The sequence below is a fragment of the Rhopilema esculentum genome, chromosome 21 (assembly GCF_057945365.1).
Source record: "Rhopilema esculentum isolate cy_ngs chromosome 21, ASM5794536v1, whole genome shotgun sequence".
NCBI lineage: Eukaryota > Metazoa > Cnidaria > Scyphozoa > Rhizostomeae > Rhizostomatidae > Rhopilema > Rhopilema esculentum.
This window is the reverse complement of record NC_142835.1, coordinates 10578469-10600391: the sequence shown is the minus strand read 5'-3', so window position 1 is coordinate 10600391 and position 21923 is coordinate 10578469. Positions and strand designations below refer to the sequence as shown.

At 37.1% G+C, this 21923-nt stretch overlaps 1 protein-coding gene across 1 annotated transcript; it reads left to right on the top strand.

Annotated features, from left to right (window-relative positions):
• Positions 1-3762: 3762 nt before the first annotated feature.
• Positions 3763-21923, top strand: LOC135684415 (angiotensin-converting enzyme). Its single transcript, XM_065199973.2, has 6 exons — positions 3763-4753; positions 16782-17007; positions 17508-17731; positions 18407-18650; positions 20045-20167; positions 20881-21923. Exons 1-6 carry the CDS (start codon positions 3910-3912, stop codon positions 21197-21199), a joined length of 1980 nt encoding a protein of 659 aa, XP_065056045.1. The 5' UTR covers positions 3763-3909; the 3' UTR covers positions 21200-21923.

Below are 21923 nucleotides of genomic sequence, written 5' to 3'. Positions count from 1 at the left end.
AATCTTCTGAAAATGAAATTTGTGTACCCATGGTGTAGTCAGTCTTTGTGCTGAATCTCTAAAATTGCAAGACACGGATAAAATATATTAAAAAGCTACAAAAATGTTGGCAGCTGTACCTTTTATCAATTTTTTGATTTTCAAAAGCTTAATTTTCATTTTGGAGCAATTGCTGTTCTGAACCACCACCTTTTCAACAATTTAAAAATGTTAAAGAAGCATATATGTTCAGAACGACTCCTAAAAACGTAAAAAATCCTGAAATCATTGTTTTTCTTCCTTAATCAATTTTTTTCAAAATGAACTACTAAGACTTCTACCGTGGGGTCTGTGGCACCCACAACCAGAAACACAATTAATCCAATGTCAACATAATTAAAATCCAATCTCATAAGTGTATGTATTTACACATTCTCCGTCGCCACATCGGTGGTTTCTTGCGGCTGTGGTAACCATGGTGGAATTTTATATAAAAAATGGACTCTGTTCCAGCCACGTGGCTGCAGGGGACATAGGGCCTAAATGAACATTTTGACAAAAACTTGCTCTGGCTACAGTTTTTCAAAATGATATTTTGAAAAGTGGGCATAACTATAATTCCGTGAGCTTGATTTAGTCCGAATATATCTGTTTGCTATATATCTGTTTTCTTGTTTAAAAGCCTGCCCCCCCCCCCCTCAGGTATGGTACTTGTTCGAGTTTACCCACCCCAGACGACATCTAGGTTGCTCTGATCTTTGCAATTGCTTGCTTGAAAATTTGGAGAAAACAATCCTTATAAGAACCTCAATTTCATTTATCGTTAATGCTTTCGATATATAAACGTAATATAAAATTGTCAATTACGTACTTCAACCAGAGGAAGTTGGATTGTAAATTGAGTTCCAAACGCAAACCCAAAGGCAGTTAGCTTCCCACTTCACTTTTTGAGAAGCCAAGTTTTGCTCGTCTTAGGCAAATTTTTTTTGAGATTTTTGAAAGCGTAACGAAATTAGTTGGGAGAGTTGCGTCCCAAACCCCGACACACAATTACTGCCAATAATGCTTGGTAATCTAACTGTATAGCGAATAAACTGTTCAAATACTTTAAAACACAAGCATGGGCTTCTTTACTTCTATCTTAATTAAAGAATACTCAGCAAGAATTCTCAACTGGAAGAAAACCAGCGAAGACAGAAACGTTCTACTTTACTTGACATTTTGACATGGAAGATGGATTGAGGAGAGTTTTTCTACATAAAATTTGTGGATCACAGTTTAATTAACAACAAAGGTCTGCAGAATTCCAAATGACACTTCAAATATAAGACCTTGCATATAAAATATTCATACGTGTAAAGCATTTTTAATGCAATTTGAACATGAAAATGTCTCTCCAAATCTAGTTAGACATATGGATCCCTGTAGTGTTAATTATAACTTTAAAAACCACAGTTGATTAAAACCAAATGTAAAACTCAATTTGCTTTGAGGGAAACTCAAACTGAGAACAAAGAATATAGATTGTTTAGGAGAAAGTAAATATAATCAAAATTACCCTGGGTGCAAAATTGAAGTAAACAATAAATAGAATTTTTAAACTTAAATTCAAAACAGCAATTTTTGTCAGTTATTTCAAGATGAATAAAAACAGAGCTTTCTAGATTGGGATTCTGCTTTTTCAGAACCGTATTCAAATCCTTCTTTAATCTTCTATGTTGCTTAATGCTAGTCAATTAGTATTATCACAATTGAACAAACAATTGGTAATCAAATTAGGCTATGAAGCTACACAATGCAATTTATTATTTTTCAAAGCTTTTACTTTTTAATTTTATTTTATTCTTACGTATTTTAACGAGTAAATAAATTTTTCATGCTGCTTCACGTTACTTTGAACAAAGCAGAATAGACAAGTAGAGGTGCTCTTATTAAAATGGTGCACGGAGCTTTTGTAGTCTGGATTATGTTCTTTAGTAGTGCGGGAATGTTTTTTATATTTAGTAAATAGCGCAGTCAATAGTTTCCCGCATTAAGAATCATCTACCTAAAATTTGCGATTCGTATTTGTTTATTAGTCTTTTAAGCCTAAGTGCAAAAACGTAGGTTCTGTGTGAAGGTTTTTACTTGAATCCCTCTTCCCTAGAACCGAAAAACTGATCTGATAGTCATCAAAAAGCATTTATTCTTTGGTATTGCATTCTCTCTCGTTTGAATGTTAAAAATTGATTATTCTCAAAGGAAAAAAGCATTCATCAGAAAACTTTATGTTCTAACAAGAAATCAAGTACATTTTTGTCGCCAATGAAATGGTTGCTTATATTTCCTACTGTGGCCTGGTCATTTCTTATGACCAGAGGAACGCACGTCATCCAATTTGTAAAACTGTAATTTTTAGAAAATTTATCGAAAAAACTATGTTTCAAATCATAATGTGGCATTTTTTTCGAAAATTAGTAAGCATGATGCCATTCGCATAAAGATTAAAACGCGACCAAGTATATACGTCAAGGTATACCTTTCATGGTATTTTTTGTATCCATTTTCTTGCAGTCGTTCAAAGCGTTTTACTACCTTTAGGCATATGTTTGAGGGTGGGGGCTTATTAAAAGTTTTATTTCAAGGTTGGAGATTTATTGGAGTGGTTGGGTGTGTTCAAGGTTGGGGGCTTTCAACTGTTTTTACTTCTACGTTCTCGATATGACCTACACAAAAAACATGGTGACAATTTGAGTAAAGGTAATCAAAGACATCTTAGTCAGTTAAGTATTTCTGAAGCAATAATTCCCTTTAAACGAATTTAATACATATTTTATCTCTATCTGAAATAAAGATAATATGATTCAAAACATTTCATGAAATCTACTATTGCAGGTTCAGATTCTTCAACAGGCACCGCGAAGCGTTGAGAAAAGTTGGGGGGTCTAAAAAAGTGAGGGGGGGGCTAAAACCGTATAAAAAGAGGCTTTTCTGGTAGTTTGATACTTAATATTTGGCATTTTTTGCAAAAAGTTGGGTGGGGGGGGGGAGGCTAAAGCCTTTTTGAAAACGTATCATTATGCTGGTATGCTGCAAGATATTGTTATTGCCTCTTGACATTGACATGCAGCGTCCGTAGTAGCTGTCGCTTAATCATGCTCGTACTGTTACTTCTTGTTGCTGTTATTTGATTAATTTTTCTTTTTTCCGTAAAAAGCTCTAATTTGTCATTTAGATGTAAAGAGTTTATTAAAGTACTAAATTGTACTTTAGTTAATTTAATTGGTGATGATGATGATGATGAAGATGATGATGATGATGATGATGATGATGATGATGAAGATGATGATGATGATGATGATGATGATGATGATGATGATGATGATGATGATGATGATGATGATGATGATGATGATGATGATGATGATGATGATGATGATGATGATGATGATGATGATGATGATGATGATGATGATAATGATGATGATGATGATGATGCAGGCACTGCGGAGCGTTGAGAAAAGTGGGGGGTCTGAAAAAAGTGGGGGGGGCTAAAACCGTATAAAAAGAGGCTTTTCTAATAGTTTGATACTTTGCTAAAGCCCCCCAGCCCCCCTGCTCCGCGGTGCCTGTTATGATGATGATGTGCGTGTGTACTGTTTGAAGTGGTCGAATTCAACCAATGAGTTGATGACTAACGAACATAAATAAAATCAACTCGTTCCAATCACATTTCGCATTTTGTTGTCAATAAAATGATATCATGTCAACAACACGCAGCATGTCGATAAAAACCAATGACGCTTGATAACAGGGACACGAACTTTAGAGGAAGCAACAGATGCTGATAAATGCCTGTTCAAACAGCTGGTTGCTTTGGCAGTGATCAGATTTCGTAATCATATTCCAACAAGCTGGTTCAGAGTGAACTTCACTATAACTGTAGCAAATATGTGGCTTGTTATATACTTATTCTTTTTACTTTGCTGCTCACAGGTAGTTGCAAAAAGCGATGCAGAGGCATTTCTTGACCAATTCAATCGAGAGGCACGGGATGAACGTGCTACCAAAATGGAAGCGACCTGGAGATACAATACGAACATCACTGATGAGAACAGCAAAGCTACGGTCAATGCCGACTTAAAGTTTAGCCAATACCTTTCACAAGTAAGAACTAACGCCTCAAAACACAGTGTTGAAAATGCAACAGAGGACATGAAGCGGCAGTTCAGTTTTATTCTTTCCAGCGCAACATCGAGCAACCAAACGATAGTAAAAAAGGTTGCCGACCTCAGAGCAAAGCTGAAAGGTATGTACAGCAAGGGATGCGTCAAGGCAATGAGCAACCAAGTTCCGTCTCTGAACAAGACCTGGGCTGGCCAAAAATGTCTTAGCTTAGACCCCGATCTATACAAAATCCTTAGCAAATCTCGCAATTACACCGAACTTCAATTCGCTTGGAAAGGATGGAGAGATGCGACAGGTCCAGCAATGAAATCCGTGTATACAGAATTTGTTGATGTACTCAACTCTGGTGCAAGGGAGAACAAGTGGAAAGACTATGGCGACTACGTGCGGTCGTGGTATGAAGTTGGAGATCAGCTAGGACCCATCGCAGAGAAACTGTGGATTGATTTGAAGCCATTTTATGAAGAGCTTCATGCATATGTCAGGTTCAAATTATCGCAAAAATATGCCGAAGTCAAAGATGGACAGCCAATTCCGGCGCACGTTCTTGGAAACATGTGGGCACAAACTTGGACCAACATTTATGATTTGGTCGCACCATTCCCAGGTATGCAATTTTATGTCAATTTTAATTCATGGTGTTTGTTTCGGAAAATGTTTTCTTTTTCATGTGGTTAATGTAAGCACTTTTCAATCTTAAATCTTTCACCATGTGATTTGTGGAAACACCAGAAAGCAGGGCCCGCGCCACCGGGGGGCCGGGGTGGACATGGTCCCCCTCTTATTTTGCAAAGCAAGTTGTTTTAAAGCTGCATTAAAGGAGGTAAGAGGTCTTTGCCCCTACATTTTTAGCCTTGCCCCACCCCCACCCCTCCACGTTCAAATTCGTGGCGCGGGCCCTGGAAAGCTGGTATGAAAAAGAATCTTAGCTCGAAATACAATTTTAGTGAACTTGCTAAGAAGTTAGCTAGAGCTTTTAGCATGTTTTTTTAAATAAGACACTTCGTTTTTGTTGATGTTTCATCGTGTCTCTACAGCTCTTTGTTCGCTTTAAAAGTCCATTATTTCAATAATGGACTTTTAGTTTGGGGTTTCACTTATGACACTCACATTTGTCCTGTTTTTGTATTGCAAAAAAGAGATACCATGCCATACCATACCATACCATACCATACAATACCATACCATACCATACCATACCATACCATACCATACCATACCATACCATACCATACCATACCATACCATACCATACCATACCATACCATACCATACATACCATACCATACCATACCAAACCATACCATACCATACCATACCATACCATACCATACCATGCCATGCCATGCCATGCCATGCCATACCATACCATGCCATGCCATGCCATGCCATGCCATACAATACCATACCATACCATACCATACCATACCATACCATACCATACCATACCATACCATACCATACCATACCATACCATACCATACCATACCATACCATACCATACCAAAGCATACCACACTTTGCAATACTATGCCCTACTTTACCATACCATACATACAGGGGCGGCTGGGAGAGATTTTAAACTGCTATTAGAGAAAATTGTGGTATCAGGGCGTGGCTGCCGCTGTTTTTTACTTCCAACCACACCCTCTTCAAATTTCTACTAAAACAACCTTCATTGGAATACATCTACAGTTCCGAAGTCATGTCTACACATTCAGTCTTTCAATTACGACTGTAGGCTTTGGCTTCGACGGCCGGCGGCACGCAGATGAATATTATCAGCTTACAATGAAAAGGCTCTCTGTCCGTAGTCGTAGCCTCTTTTCGGCAAGTATCCTACATTGAAATACTCCTTAATAAGGACAAATATTTCTGATAAACGCTCATTGTTAACATAAAAAACCAAAGCACCATATTTTTCAATTCAATTTATGTGCAGATTTAGATTTTTGATGAAACTAGCGTAACAGCTTGGGAATAAACTGCATATCGCTACACCAAAATAAAAAAAGGGCACTATCTTTCATATGTTCAAACGAAGTCGCAGTTGGTGTGTTTATCATTGTTGTGAAAAAAGGATTGTCTGTCAGTATGTCGTTTAAACCCCCAACGTTAACTAGAAACGGCCATATGATTTATTTCAAACGCAATATGCCATATGAATGGAAGAGTGAACGGAGGAATCTTGCTATTAGAAGTGACCCGGCTAATAAGCATGATTGGCCACTTTACGTCATACAAGGAGACACAAACAAAGGTGGATATGAAAGTTGCTATAAGGATTTACAAACCTAATAGCAAAATTTCAGGGCTGTGGCAGTAGTATTTGTTTGAGGCCGTCCGATGAATGCGTCACAATAATTGTCACGACAAGCGTAGGAGGGAGGTCTATTTTTTGAAAGGATCACATCAGTTTCAAGAGTAGCGGCTTCTGCTCGCTTTGCCATGGCCATATCACGCCATATCATTGCAAAGTGGCAAGAAAACAGTTAGCTATTCAAATAAACTGTTTTTGCCAAGGATTTTCCGGTGCTAGTTTCATTTTAAAGGTATATGACCAATAGATTATGAGAGCGTTTGCTGAAAAAAATTGCTATTAGACTAATAACGCTAATACCGCTCCCATACACACCATTCCATACTATCTCAGAACATAGAGCAAGTTAACAATTCTCTAAGATATATTTGTCTTTGTAGGGCTGAAAAGAGGTTTGTGATCATATTATTCTTTGAACTTCACAATAATTTTCCAGTGTTTTTAAAAATTCCTTGACGGATGTGACTAGATGTGAATTATCATATGGCAGTATGAAGGGTCAAATAAAGCCATTCGATGTGGTCAGACAACTGTATGGTGTGTCAAAGGCCTATAAATTCTAAATCTATCCACATCGAGGACGCATGTATATAGTATTGTCTTCGCTATCGTATCAGATTATCAAAGTACGAAATATGATAAAAGTTATGTCGATTTGGATATATGCGTGTATGTTAATTTGGCGGTCAAAAGTGACAGTGTCGTATAACATTAGTACAATTTTGGAGGTAAGGCATGCACCATTATTTAATGAAATCAAACATATACGTGTTGGGGTTCTCATTTTATTTGCGATTAGATACATTTGAAATTGTTCTTCGAAGTAGATAGTGCTAGTAATACAGATTGTAGGACTTATACAAAGGGAATATTGGGTATGCCATGGTATGCCAAAGGGCCTAATACTGATCATAATAAGCCTTGTGCCAGCAAGGACACAAAATTACAAAACACAACATACATACATATCTAAGTGTATAGACTTATGTATTTGTAATATATATTTACATTTAAAACAGTATAGTATATCTATACCGACACCTGCCACTTTGCTGTAACAACAAACTAGATCCCAGATCTCCATACGGCACAAGATTGCGTGACACTGTCGAGTACAATCGGGTTGAGATTGACATTAAGTTCCCTGACAAGCTGTGCTGTCTTTTATGTATGGTCTTATTCGACAAATAATTACAAAAATATATAGTTGCAATCCCTATTATAGCCCTACAAAGGCACAGTAATTTTAAAGGTTGGTTGACGCACTGTAAGGTTTAATATTTAAATTGTATTACAAGATGTCGCACTGCCACGCCCCTACTGCATATATCACATTATATCAAACCCAAATGTTACCTTCTCCACATGCGGTATAGCTATATGAATAAAAAATTTTATGCAAAGAATTGTTTATGCCTCTGCAGGTACACTATATCAACAAAATCGTACACATGCATATAAAGTTAATTTTTTCATCTTCATGTAGACATTGCTAAAAACCTTAATACACTTTTGCTCGCATCAACCCTAGAGGCAGGGATTTGGGTACCCAGGTGTAAAGAGGCATACTGATGATAAGCCCCGAAATGCTTCACCTGGTGGATTTGGTATACCAAAATCGTGCATTTACATGCATTGATGTACATATTTGTAGCCTGCGTAATACTGAGACCTAAGGTTGTCATAGAAAGATTCAGCTGATGGGCAAAAACGCTTTCCTTCCGGGGGCCGGTGGCAGAGTTATGGAATAGCTGAATTTTACGGCATCCTAGATAGTTTCAAAAAACTATTGAATTCTAAATCTGTTTATATTATGGCTCTTTTAAATACTAATGATGCTTAAATTTTATAATGTAATCAAGTTTTATCGAAGGGCCTCTTAAAAACAGCTTATGCTGAAGGGCTGCCCTCCGTTAAAGAAAGAAATATAATTCTATAGAAAAAATCATATATAGATATATTGAACAGAAAAGTATATCTATCCAGACATCCGCACATTACGTCAACAATAAACCGGATCAGAGATCTTCTAACCGTGCAACAGGCTGAGGATGGTATTACACCGTATTTTCTTGGTTTTGATAAATTTTTTTCTTGTATCGTTTAAAATAAAAAACATTGTTTTTCTCATTATTATCATTTTTGTACTTTTAAACTTATGTGAGTAGATCCTTTGCTTATCGCTGTAACGGGAAAGGGAGGAATTGGAGAAGAAAAAAGTTTATGAGGCTAAATCAAGCAAATTATTCAAAAAATTACACAGTTTTTCAACTCAAAGCGTGGAATAACCACAAACCTTTGTCTTTTCCTCTTTTGCAAATCAAACCAGAAAATGATAAAATGATGACGTCATCAACAAAAATGCTAACATCAGCAAAGTTGAAAAAACAGTGTACCAAATGAAAGGCCTGTATAAGCTAAAGAAATATTGACTATTTTTATTGTCTTAAGCATAGTATTTCAAAATGGCCGTTTTAAGGCAATTATTGACGTCATCAATCACGTTGCTTCAAGGAAATATTTTTTTGGGCCCATCTCGGAAAATCAATCAGTTACCAATATACAACCATATTCTGAAGTCAGATTTGGTATTAGGCACTTGCTTAGTTTGTTTGTCACAACAATTTCCCTGTCTATTCTGAAAAAGACATTTTTTCAACTCAGAAAAACACTATTCAATATGGCTTAAGATCTGTTCGTTTTTCTGATGCTGAATTCTGGAATGGCATTACAACTGCCATCAAAGAATCTGTATCATTGGTTTGCTTTCATTATAAATTGTATTGGCTTGCAAAAAACATTGACAACTACTAATCCTCGAAATTTCTCAGACTGTCTTTCACTTCCCATTTACAGAAATCGAAGTTTAATTTCAGGTATTATGTATTTTAATATCTGTGAAGTGCTGAAATATCTTTGTGTATAGGGGGCCTCTCTCCTCGATTAGCTTTGCTACTGAGAGAGTTCCTCCTTTAAAGGTTCCCCACACATACAGATCCCACAGAAAGTTTTGTTCAACATCTCATTGGTGTAATGATTGTTTATTATTTTAAATTGCTGTATTTTTATTTAGTATTTTGTGGTAATGTACGTTGTGGGATTTAAATCATAATGAGCCTGTATGTGTGGTTGGGGTGGCATAGCGCCAAGAAAAAAGGCAAAACAACGTCATAGCGAAATGGGGAGCACCCATCCTCGTACACCCTCGATACCTGTTTCCTGTTAAAGATTGTCCAGCTAAAATAAGCAACTCTGTGGGGTTCTAAGAAACGTGATTTTTCATGTCATCGTCCCAGACATTACGTCCTGATTATCTATGCTGCTGCGAGGCTAGCTTTTAATGTGAGCAGTTTTGCATCACAAGAATACTGACCAATCGCAAGCCGTTATTTTGATGTTACTTGACAAGTTGATACTATCAATACATACACTGAATTGATAGTATACGATAACGGTATCTCTTTTATAAAAACAAACACTGGGCGGTTAGAATCAGGGGTGAAGTGCTAGGAGTTTAGGGGTGTTCATTATGTATAACGCTTTCTGTATTGCCTGCATAAAGCCTGATTTACACGAGACGAACTTTTTCATGTGAAGCGAATTTTTCGCCGCGAATGCGCGAAAAATATGCGCAGATGTAGAGAAAAATTCACTGCGAAAAAGTAGAAACCATTCCTACTTTTTCGCTGCGAAATTTTTGGCCTTGTAAAATAAACCAATCAGAACAGCATTGGAAGACACCTGACTTCTGATATGGTTTCAGATGGCCTGCATCTTTCCGCATTCTTTTTCTCAAACACTCTCGCCTTTAAAACGTCAATAAAATAGGTTGATAATTTCCTGTTCCTTGGCGCAATATATTTTTAAAACTTTTAATTTTGTACCACATTAATTGCCTTTGTCCCAGTTAGATATGCTACAAATTGGGGGGGGGGCTATGGCCAATAAATGATATAAAGTTTGCTACAGATTTCTGCTATTCTGGCATGGTTCATCAAATGTAGAGCAGAAACAGAATTAAAGTGATCTGAAGGGGACAGAGTGTGTGCTCAAGTTGCTATTTCTCCGCCAGGTTTAGCAAATTTAGCTGATTTAACACATTTAGAGATCTTTCAGGTTATATAACCCAAACTAAAAATTGTAAAAACAGTTTCTTGAAACGTCATAACATTGAATTTGCCAAGTTTGCATAAACTGCTCAGCTCTTCATGTGTAACTGGCCTTCTTACTGACTGATGACTCCATTTTCTTTCTCCGAAACTTTCTAAGAAACATCACAACAAGAGAGAAATCAGTTGTTGAAAGAAAAGAAACAGCTGGATAAATTTTTTTGAGGGTATGAGAAATAAAGAATAGGGAGAATTCTTCTTAAAATTATCATCAAGAAAACTGCAAAGTTTGATTGTATCGATAATCCATTTTTACTTAGAAAGAGGAATGGATTATCTAAACACAATTATAAATTCTATTAAAACTCGTTTGACTAGCGCAGTTTTAAGTTTTCAAACCCAGAGTCTTTTATTGTCAAAGGCACCTTATTACGGAAAGATATAAGATCAAATATAAGATGTAACAAAATGATATCCCAACTGTACAAAACTCCTTAATCGTTTATTTTTAGTTGGTAGTTCTTCTGTTGATATTTCAATGGTAATGTTTTTTATTAGATCTTGTTTTATTAATTTTTTTCTCCATCTTATTTTGGGTACTTTTAAAATCTAAAAATAGGTTTCACAACGAGTTATATTATGAAGGTTATTCTTAAACTTTGCAAGACCTTCTAAATTTCAAATCAACATTACAATATACAAGACTTCCTATGCAGACGACTAAAATAAGGAACGGGGTATTGTAAGGAGTAGAGTAATGGGATACCATAAGAGCTCTATTAAGCCACCTCTCTCTATTAAGCCCCCCTCTCTTTTAACCCCCTCCTTATCAAGCAAAAACTTAAAATAAACCCCCACTCTCAACAAAGCCCCCTTTTTAGCCTTTTTTGTTAAACAAGGAAAACATGTGCATTTAGTGATCTCTTGACGGTTGTGATGACAGTAAAATCGTGTGCATTAAATACGGCCCATATAAAGACTTTCTTGTGCGCCTAAGAAGTCAGTCGAATTTTGTTTAGAAGATGTCCCAGGGCTATCAATTGAAGATGAAGATAAGGACCTTATTATTGATAAATTAGACTTTCGAAGCTGCTAGCAAAGTTTCTTGGAACATTTTTATGACATTTTTATAATAAAAAATTGACAAGGGCATTTTTAAAACAGTTTTTACTTCAATTTTTAATAAGCCCCCCTCTCTCTTTTAAGCCCCCATCGAGGACTGAGAAAAAAAGCCCCCTCCCCGGGGCTTGAAAAAGCTTTTACGGTAGATTGATTAGGCAAAGCTTAAACATATTGCCTCAGATTTTCCTTATCTTCCAGATTTTCCTCAGATCCATTTTAAATACAGTCTCCGGTCATCCCTAAGGTACCATAATTCTAAAATTTTCTTGCCACCAACAGCCTGTTCAAGAATTTGATATTTTGGCCCCTCCATTTTCAAATACGTTTCGCCGGCCCTGCATTCAATATTAAAAACAGGATATTCTAAAATGTTATTTGATTTTATTCATTTACTGTATTTTGATAGCCAAAAGATAATACTACTTTTTTATTTTCCTGAAGGCTCCAAATTTTTGGTTACCTAGGTAGAAAAAGCAACTGGTAATTTTGTCTTTCGGACATCCTTATCCTGTCTTATCTTATCCTTATCTGTATCCTGTCTTATCTTATCCTTATCCTTATCCTGTCTTTCATCGACCTCGTAATCCAAATAATCGACAAAAGTAGGCGTAGGAGAAATAGGTGTGGGGGAGGAGGGGCCCCCTTGAACAGGCAAAAGTTACTTATCAGGCAAATGAGAGTTCATTTTTAGGCTCATGTTTTTAAAAATTGTTCTTTTAAAAAAAGAATGTAATATTCGGGCAATATCTATACCAAGCCAACCCCCCCCCCCCTCCCAAACAAGGTCCACATCTTGAAGGTCCTCAACATCAGATGCTTCCATCTAATGCGGGTCAAGATTTTTTGCATCGGCTTTTTCAGTCTCCCTGCGCGCCTAAAAGGGAAGCCCTGTACCCTAATTTACAAAAGTGGTGTTCATAGAGAATTCTTTCTAAGGAAGAATTTTTAAGAAGAATTCATGGATCTATCAATGTAGATGAAAATATTTTTATGTTGTTATTTGAAGTTCACATCTATTTCGTTGAGACAATATAAGCCAAAATGAAAAGTCTTTTAAATCCCTAAAGAAGTTGAAAAATTTAAAATAACAACCCAGGGGTAATATGGTATCTTAACATGTCTACAGATCAAAAGTCACTTGAGTCAATGCTGTTATCAAATAGAAAATTCTCAAGCAACATTTAAAGAGGTATTCAGTTATTAAGTTATTTCATATTTCAAGACCAAAAAGTCAAATATTTATATTTTTATCCCGAATATTTTATTTCATATTTAAAATACCCCTTATAAGGCCTCATAAGAACTTGTAATACAGTCACTTCTAGAAACGGTTCCTTTTTCTTAAAAGTACAGTAAGTTATGTAAGTAGTTGGCATTTGTGTCATAGCATTTTTCCATTGCGACTGCGTCTTCTGCATTTTTCCATTGCGGATTTTGGCTGATTTTTGCACGGTTTTGCCGCTTTTGGACATCCTTTAAGCCCCAATTAAACGCGCCATCGTAGACTGATGTTAAGCCGCTCGACAAATATTGAGAAAGGCCATCTGTCAACGTTTTGTCATGGAATACCGTAATGTACACTTAAAAATTCGCCTCTTTTTGACGGCTGTCCACATAGATCACGTTACAACACGCTTTTGAGTAAAGCAGAAGGAAGTTGGTGTACAGTCAAGTCACAGAGTATCAAGTGCTAAGCGAGTCATGGTGGTGTTAAATCTCTCGGGTACATTGCTCTTTGCAACACTGGTTGTCCTAGCAAATTGCCAGGGAACACCGGAAGAGTTTTTGAATCAATTTAACACTGATGTGCTACAAGTAGACTACAAGTATGGCCAGGCACAATGGGTTTATAACACAAATCTAACTGAAAGTAACAGCAAAGCAAGCGTCGCAGCCAGCCTAGAATACTCGACGTACATGTCTCAAGTGAGAGCAAATGCATCGAAGTACAATTTAACTGGATCAAGTAATGATGTCAAAAGACAATTCAATTTTCTGCTGTCGACGTCTTCATCGAAAAACAAGACGACTGTAAAGAAGGCAGCAGATTTGGGGGCAAAGTTAGAAAAGATGTATAGCGAAGGATGCGTCAAGGCAATGAGCAACCAAGTTCCGTCTCTGAACAAGACCTGGGCTGGCCAAAAATGTCTTAGCTTAGACCCCGATCTATACAAAATCCTTAGCAAATCTCGCAATTACACCGAACTTCAATTCGCTTGGAAAGGATGGAGAGATGCGACAGGTCCAGCAATGAAATCCGTGTATACAGAATTTGTTGATGTACTCAACTCTGGTGCAAGGGAGAACAAGTGGAAAGACTATGGCGACTACGTGCGGTCGTGGTATGAAGTTGGAGATCAGCTAGGACCCATCGCAGAGAAACTGTGGATTGATTTGAAGCCATTTTATGAAGAGCTTCATGCATATGTCAGGTTCAAATTATCGCAGAAATATGCCGAAGTCAAAGATGGACAGCCAATTCCGGCGCACGTTCTTGGAAACATGTGGGCACAATCTTGGACCAACATTTATGATTTGGTTGCACCATACCCAAGTAAGTTATGAATGGTCGAACTAGTTGATCCGGGTAGGTTAATCCCTTTAATGTCGTGTAATAAACGTCGAACAGTTTTTTGACTGCTGTACGTAGTAACAGGTCGTTCAGGGTCAGATAGCGCTATTCTGTCAATATGACGTCCATCAAGAATTGCTTTTTCCTCCGATTTCCTTTCATTACAGTTGATTTCAGTTGCAAAATATTCCAAAATTTTCCTGTATCTTAACAAAACCTGAAAGGGGAGGCGTTTGCCCTTATGTCCTGGGACCTGGCTGGGGCTTAACCTTGGGCAAGGTTAATCCTTATTGCATCTCCCCCAAGATGAATAGAAACTTTATATCTTCTTCCGGCCACTGAATGTCACAGAATATCTGACCTATTCTGCGTCTGTGCGAAATGTGTCATTGCACTGCTAGCCTCATGTCATCGTTGCAATCATAATTTGAATGAACTTGGTACAGTCACATGCCAAAAGAATGAGCAGGGCTACAGGGCACATGCACTGAATGGAACTGAAAGCTAATAGTTGGGCAGTACATTGAAGTGTAAATTATGTTCCATTTTATTTTCAAATGTAGCAAATGTGTCTGCGATATGCGAAGAGTAAGTGTAAAAACTACTCTTAGAAAACTGAGGTATAACTGACGTGTCGAAAGCTAGAAACCCGTCCTTTTAGCATAATCCCTGTCACGATTCTTATTACCCAACACGGAAGAAAGAACCCTTGCTAAGCTCTTTCAGGGAAAATAACGGACAACCAAAAAGGAATACCATAATCTCCTTTTGAGTGCACAAAGTATCAGGCACGGCGCCACTGGGTGGGGGGCTCTGGGGGCTTCAGTCCCCAACTTTTTCAGAGATGAAAATTTTGTATGAAATAAAAAGGGAAAAACTGTTTATATACTTCTTGATTTTATTCGATCTATTTACTAACTTATTTAGGTATATTTTTATTGTTTGTCGATTATTTTCATCAATTCAATAGGTAACATTCAATATCTGCATTTTGGATGCGTAAACATGGCCTACTGAAAATACTAGAGACAAAAAAGATGCACATTTCTGTTCAGGAAGTAAAATTCTCTCTATCAATCCATGGTGGATTTCATGTCAACTGTACGCCCCCCTCCCCCTACCGAAGGTCTTCCGGGGCATTTGTTTAGGTACACCAAATATATGAGCAAATATACGTTAGTCAAACGGTAAATATTGTACGCCAGACAAAGAAAACTGATTAATAGAGAAAACTGTAGTGAGCGAGTCTTTGTTTTATTTTTTTTATGTTAACCATGTAAATGGTTTCATGTTTAGCATACCTACTAATGTATGTCAAAAATGTTTTTTGTAAGTTAGCACTCGGAACGCCAAAAGAACCTTAGTGTCCGAAGATCTTCGGACCTAAGTACATGGAATGTACCCTGATAATCAATGCAACAGCTTCTTGTTATTTACATTGATGTGCACTCTGAACAAAAATCACCCTTTCTTTCTTTTATTCCCCAACGCATGAATCCTCCCCTCCTAATTTTTTTCTAAAAATCAATAATGTTTTTCTGACAATGGTCTAATTGTCTATTCTGAGCGGTATAGAAATTTGTTAAATTATTGCCCCCCCCCCGGTTCAATTTCGTGGCGCCATCTCTGAGTATACGATGGATTTCGAATTTAGATCCCTTCAAAATGACCATCCTTCGCATATTATTTGCTACATTTGAGAAACCATGGGCGGATAGGACGGTTGTCGCTGGCTTTGTGATTTCCGATATATTTTAGCGTTCAGCAATAAACCAATAGAAAACCCTAGTGATTTTCTTTTCAAGCCCTCAAACAAGGCGCTCTTGTCGCCAATCTAGTCTGTAGTTTTAGCCACATTGATCTTTGAAGCTTTCCTATGATTATAAGAAGTTTAAGATAATAGACAATTTTTTATTTTTAAAAAAGAACAAAGCCCTCACATTCTCGGTAAAATAAATTGTATAAATTCAGGTATAGGATAGGCTTGCGTCGTTGCGCAATCACCTCGTATGAATGTTCCAAGCTGCTTTTAGGGCGCAAACCACGCTGAGGGCGCGCCAAACAAAGTCCAAGTTTTGCCATGAGAATCACCGTCTAGAAAATTGCGAGAAAGCAATCATTCTCTAATTTTGCATAAGACATTGATTTTAGCCATCATGTCCCCAAATCTTGAGCGAAAGCTCTTGTCGCTCAAGTAAAAGTTTATTGCCTTGTGCTACTGTGCTATTTACCTTAAGCATTCAGTTTTTTCAAATGCCTTCAGATAATGTGTCTTTTTTATCATACACGAACCCGTATGCTAACATAATAGTAACTACCTCGTAGTGAGTATACTAAATATTGTTGGGAACCTAGGGATAAATGTTTTCAGGTTAGAGATATTACTGGACAGGTGATCTTGTTTGTTTCCGAAGCTTTAGAAGCAAAGTTATTTTGGATTAAAGCAAGATGGTGAGTATAGGGTAGTCTGTGCTGGGTACATTTCTGAGAAAGATTTCATTTCCTATTCCAGAGGAGCCTAATTTGGACATCTCTACAAAACTCGAGCAGCTTTACAAAAACAACATAACTGACATGTTTGTGAAGGCCGAAGAATTTTTCACCTCCATTGGCTGGATGAAGCTTCCCAATGGATTCTGGAAGAAATCCATGCTTGAAAAGCCAAAGGATGGACGTTCAGTTGTCTGCCATGCATCAGCTTGGGATTTCGCAGTTACGAACCCGGATAAAGATGTTAGGTAATCCTTGTGATATTTTTAACATGTTATAGCTTGGGTATAGCGCTTATGGTAGAGCTACATATCTGGTGTGAAGTTTAAAAGAAAGGATTTTTCCCTCTATAGCTTTAGGTAGATCGCTTCATTAAATGAAGTAGATAGAGGTAGATGCAGAATTTAATTAGAACGAACAAGGACTAAAAAAGAAACCTATAGTCGTAAATGGACAAAAGAAAGCATGAAAAGCGAAGTAGAGCGCTTGCGTTCCCAGCATGATAGGACTGAAGATTTTCTTTAGCTGTTTAGTGTTGTAAATTAGGTATTGGCATTATCATATAGGCTATTCACACCATGTTTCTACCAGCCCAATGCTGAACAAAAACTTCTCTTGTCGTACCCTCTAAGACATCCCATGGTAGCCGGAATCTACCTACCTGCAAACATGTGACAAGAAAACCAAAATTATCCTTTTTTCACAGAAGGTACCTTACATTGTGTTTGATTTCGTATTTCTATTTCAGAGTCAAGATGTGCACCAGTCCAAACCAAAATGATTTTATCACGATTCATCATGAATTAGGCCATATTTATTACTATCTTTGGTACTGGAATCAACCATATGAATACCGAACTGGCGCTAATCCTGGTTTTCATGAAGCAGTTGGAGACACTCTCGCTTTGTCCGTTGAAACTCCTCAACATCTTTATAAAGTTGGCCTACTGGATTCACTACCCACAAACAACCGTAAGTCGACCCGCTATTTAGAGGCGGTCGTACTGTTTTTTCTTAGAAGATCATCACTTGAAAGGATTATTAATCAACAATTATTATAGGCAGGGCTATGGCTGTGAAAATCTGATTTCTCACCTAATTGAGATGATCTCGATGATTTTGTTTACTTTCAAGTATGGAGATTCAGAATCTAAGATGGGACCAAAAAGATTTTGCCTCAGTATAACGGCAAAAGCAGGCATGAATCCGCTATATATTCAAAATAAATAGCCATAGCCCTGCCTATTTATCTTATGCAGTGGCGTTGCTTGACCTTCTAGACTGGGGGGGGGGGCGGGGGCTCGAGTTGGAGGGTCACTTATAGAAAAATTTACCGACGAAGACAAAGATGGAGATAAATTTCACCTACTGATAGATAATCTTATCGACAAACAAAGGATTTCGTAGACAAACTGAAGATTTACCGACGCATTCATGAAGTTTTGGGGGTATTACACCTCCTATACCCCCGCTAGCTACGCCCCTGATGGTATGCTTCGTTCTTATTTTGCTTTCTACCATTAATCATTGACTCACCCTCAAAGGGGACATAGTGTACAACAATTTGTTTCACAAAAAGCATGACCACTGAAATGAACAACGGTCTGATAACGCAAGGACATTACGTCGAAATATTCTCCTTTGTAGGAAGTGAGCTGAATTTCTTGCTTAAATCAGCCCTGAGCAAAATTGCTTTCATTCCGTTTGGATACTTGATGGACCAGTGGAGATGGGCCGTTTGGAACGGAACAGTCAAACCAAGTCAGTACAACAGCAACTGGTGGGAGCTCAGGACCAAATACCAAGGAGTTGTCCCACCAGTTAACCGTAACGAGAATGACTTCGATCCAGGTGCGAAGTATCACATTCCTGGCAACACACCTTACATCAGGTAAAGAAGCCCTGAAGATATATTTTTACCAAAGAAAATTTTAAGTAGAAGAAAATTTTGAGTACCTAGCAACTTTTTATTGGGAGCTCAATAATTCACTTGCAAAACGTAAATGTAGACAATTTGTTTCTGTTCACCACTTCATGACTGTCACTTCTTAACCTCGCAGACAAGGTTGTGTTCACGTGGGCATAAATCGTATCACGGTGGGTTAAATCTCTTAAAGCAAAAGTAAACATGTTCAATTCGACACAAAATTTTCCTTTCAGGAGAGTTGTTTCTTGTATTGAAATTTCATTGTTTGTTTGTGTTGACTGATTACTGCAATAAAGAGAATCGAATAATTCACCAGCATTCCATGAAGTGTCAACAAGGAAGCAAATTATTTACTATCAATTAGAACCTCTGTTTGCATATAAGCTTAGATAAAAGATATTTGGTAAAATGAAATGTGATTTTGCCAAGTATTAAGCAGTTTATTTGCGCCTATCGAAATGCCTTTGTAGTAAAATGGGGTAGGGGCTAAAAGTCTTTTTATGTATGGATGTTTTTGGTTTGCAAAGTTGCTTGATAAGCTTCTCATTTGAAGAATATATATAAGCAAAATAACTTCTATGCAATACGTTTACTGGTCTTTTAAGAGGGTGGATTTCAAATTGGCGCTATCCACATTTGAAGCCCCCTTTCCCTCTTCTTCCAGACACTTTTTGCAAATTATTGCAAGTTATATCATCTCCCTCATGTAGTTTACGTCACGTTTCATAATCTTGTTGTATAATATGTCTAGAAAGCCTCATACATCCATGCCCAGCTTTTATAATCCAATATTTGGTTTAATGAAACAGATACTAATCGAAAATAGAAACAATGGCTTTAAATATTGGTTATGCAGAAATTACATTCGATTTTGATGATTCCTTTCTTCCCGCAAAATCTTTTTTACCTCTTCTCCCTTATTTCACCTAGATGTTCATCGAAAACATTCCCATTCTTAGATGATACAAGAATAAACCAACATCTAATGACCAACAACAACTTTGCATATATTTTTCAATTTCGAAAAGTATAATTTTTTCACTGTTACAATCTTTCGTGTGATTCTCTGTACATGACCGAATTTCACAATTAACGATGGTAGGAAGCAACTTTTAGATAGTTCACTTCAGACCAAAGGGCTCTTAAATCTGCTATACTTAATTTCTTGTGAGCAGGTTTTTAATTAAAGAGCAATGTTTATATTCATTACCATATCCTCATAGAATAGCAAACTATGTCAGTGTAATAAGTCATTCTGTCTCCAATCCATTTACTTCTGTATGCAATTGTATGCAATTTGCAGTTTGTTTAATGGCTACCTTTAGTGATTCAATTCAATTCAATTCTTTGATTGCTAGATATTTCATGAGCTACGTCTACCAGTTCCACTTCCACAAAGCAGCATGCAAGGCTGCCAAACACACTGGAACCCTGAACAAGTGCTCCATCTACAAGTCTAAAGAAGCTGGAAAGATCTTCAGGTGATTAAAGGCAATCGATAGATACTAAAACAGCTTAAGCCATGTGACAATAAATACTGGCCAATCAATAAGCGTAAAACCGTCTAGAGGCTTTTTGGTTGGTCAATTGTGATTGGATCATTTCTTTACTGTGTTTTAGTGTCATATTTTGTATTCGACAGGTATTACAGCGGCTTAAGCAATATATGACATCTTGATTGACAGATAGCTTAATCGACTTTTGTTGCTAACGATCACCTTTAAGTGCACAAATCAGCCAAGATTTATTCGCAGACTAAAATTGATTTACAAACTTTTAATGAATTGGTTTCCGATAATACCTATGAGGTGTTAGGCAAAGAACGGAGTCCTTCTCAAAGCTATACTTGCATCTGCAGCGAATTGTTCGGCGTAGTTGTACCCAGTGCTTGATGTTCTGCGACGTTTGCCTAATTCCATCTTCGTGTTCCAGTCAAGCGCTTGTAGAGATCATAGAACTGCCATTGTAGCATCATCATATGTCATTCATTTTACGAATAAACTGTATGGTCTTTGTTGTTTTTTTGAAAATCTTTTTCCTTGTATTAAAGCTGATGTTTTTGCCAATGGCCTTTTAAAAGCGGTTTTATCTAACATCCAGTGCATTTGTCGGCTCAGTGGACTTCGTCTAGTTCAGCAATCTTATTTCATATTTGTATGACTTATCTTGATTCTTGTGTTCACTCCTTCAACAGTGATATGCTAAGCATGGGAAAGAGCAAAACGTGGCAAGAAGCATTCCAAAATATGACCGGATATAGTGAGCTCACAGCACAGCCAATTAAAGATTACTTCCAGGTTTTATATGATTGGATGAAAGAACAAAGAAGAAAAGAGAAGTATTCTATTGGCTGGTCAATGGCTCCCTCCCCAACAAAGGCTCCAACACAGAATCCAACACAGGCTCCAACAAAACAACCAAATACACCAAAAAGTGCTGCAACGCCTCTTCAAGGATTCGCAGTTAGCATAGCACTTGCAACTATCCTATCAACAATATTTGTGCTTTTCTAGGTTAACAGAGCATATTGGGTTTAAGAACAGTAAAACCTTGAATTTGCGGAAAGGTTGCATATTCCATGGGGTTTTTTAAACAGTATGATTACTTAACAATCACATGACCAATCCTAGTTTGAACTTCAATAATCAATCTTTTACATGTCTTGATGTATTTTGTATTTTAAGTCACACTTGCTTGAACATCAGAAATGGTTATTTTTTATTATTTGCTACTGGCCTGTATTTGATAAGCAAGTTATCGCCAATTCTGGAAGATTTTCTAGCAAAAAAGTGGGCAGAATATTCCTGTGAATGAAGAGTTTCAGATTTGTCCAGATTTCACAGAAACGGGCAGCTGGCAACCAATATTGACTTTCTAAAGAACAGAGATGTATGGTTTTGACAATCGGCTGAAAAAGAGGAAATATTTGTGATTACTCGAGGCGTTTCTCTTGCAGTTTTACCCCTTTCAGTTGCTAAATGGTCTTCAAGATTTATGACTCTACTTGTAAATTCCCCCTTACCTCCTGAGTATGATTTTTGGCTCTTATATTTACCTCAAATGGAAGATATGTTAGACTTTGATTTAGACTTAATTCTAAGTATGCTATAGAGGTTTTCTTGCACATTAGTATAAATTTCTGCAGTTTAAATGCTTAATAGATCTGATGTATTTTGATTCCTGATTACGTTACATAGTTTTTTGACATTGCTATTGTAATATACGCTTTATTCCAAA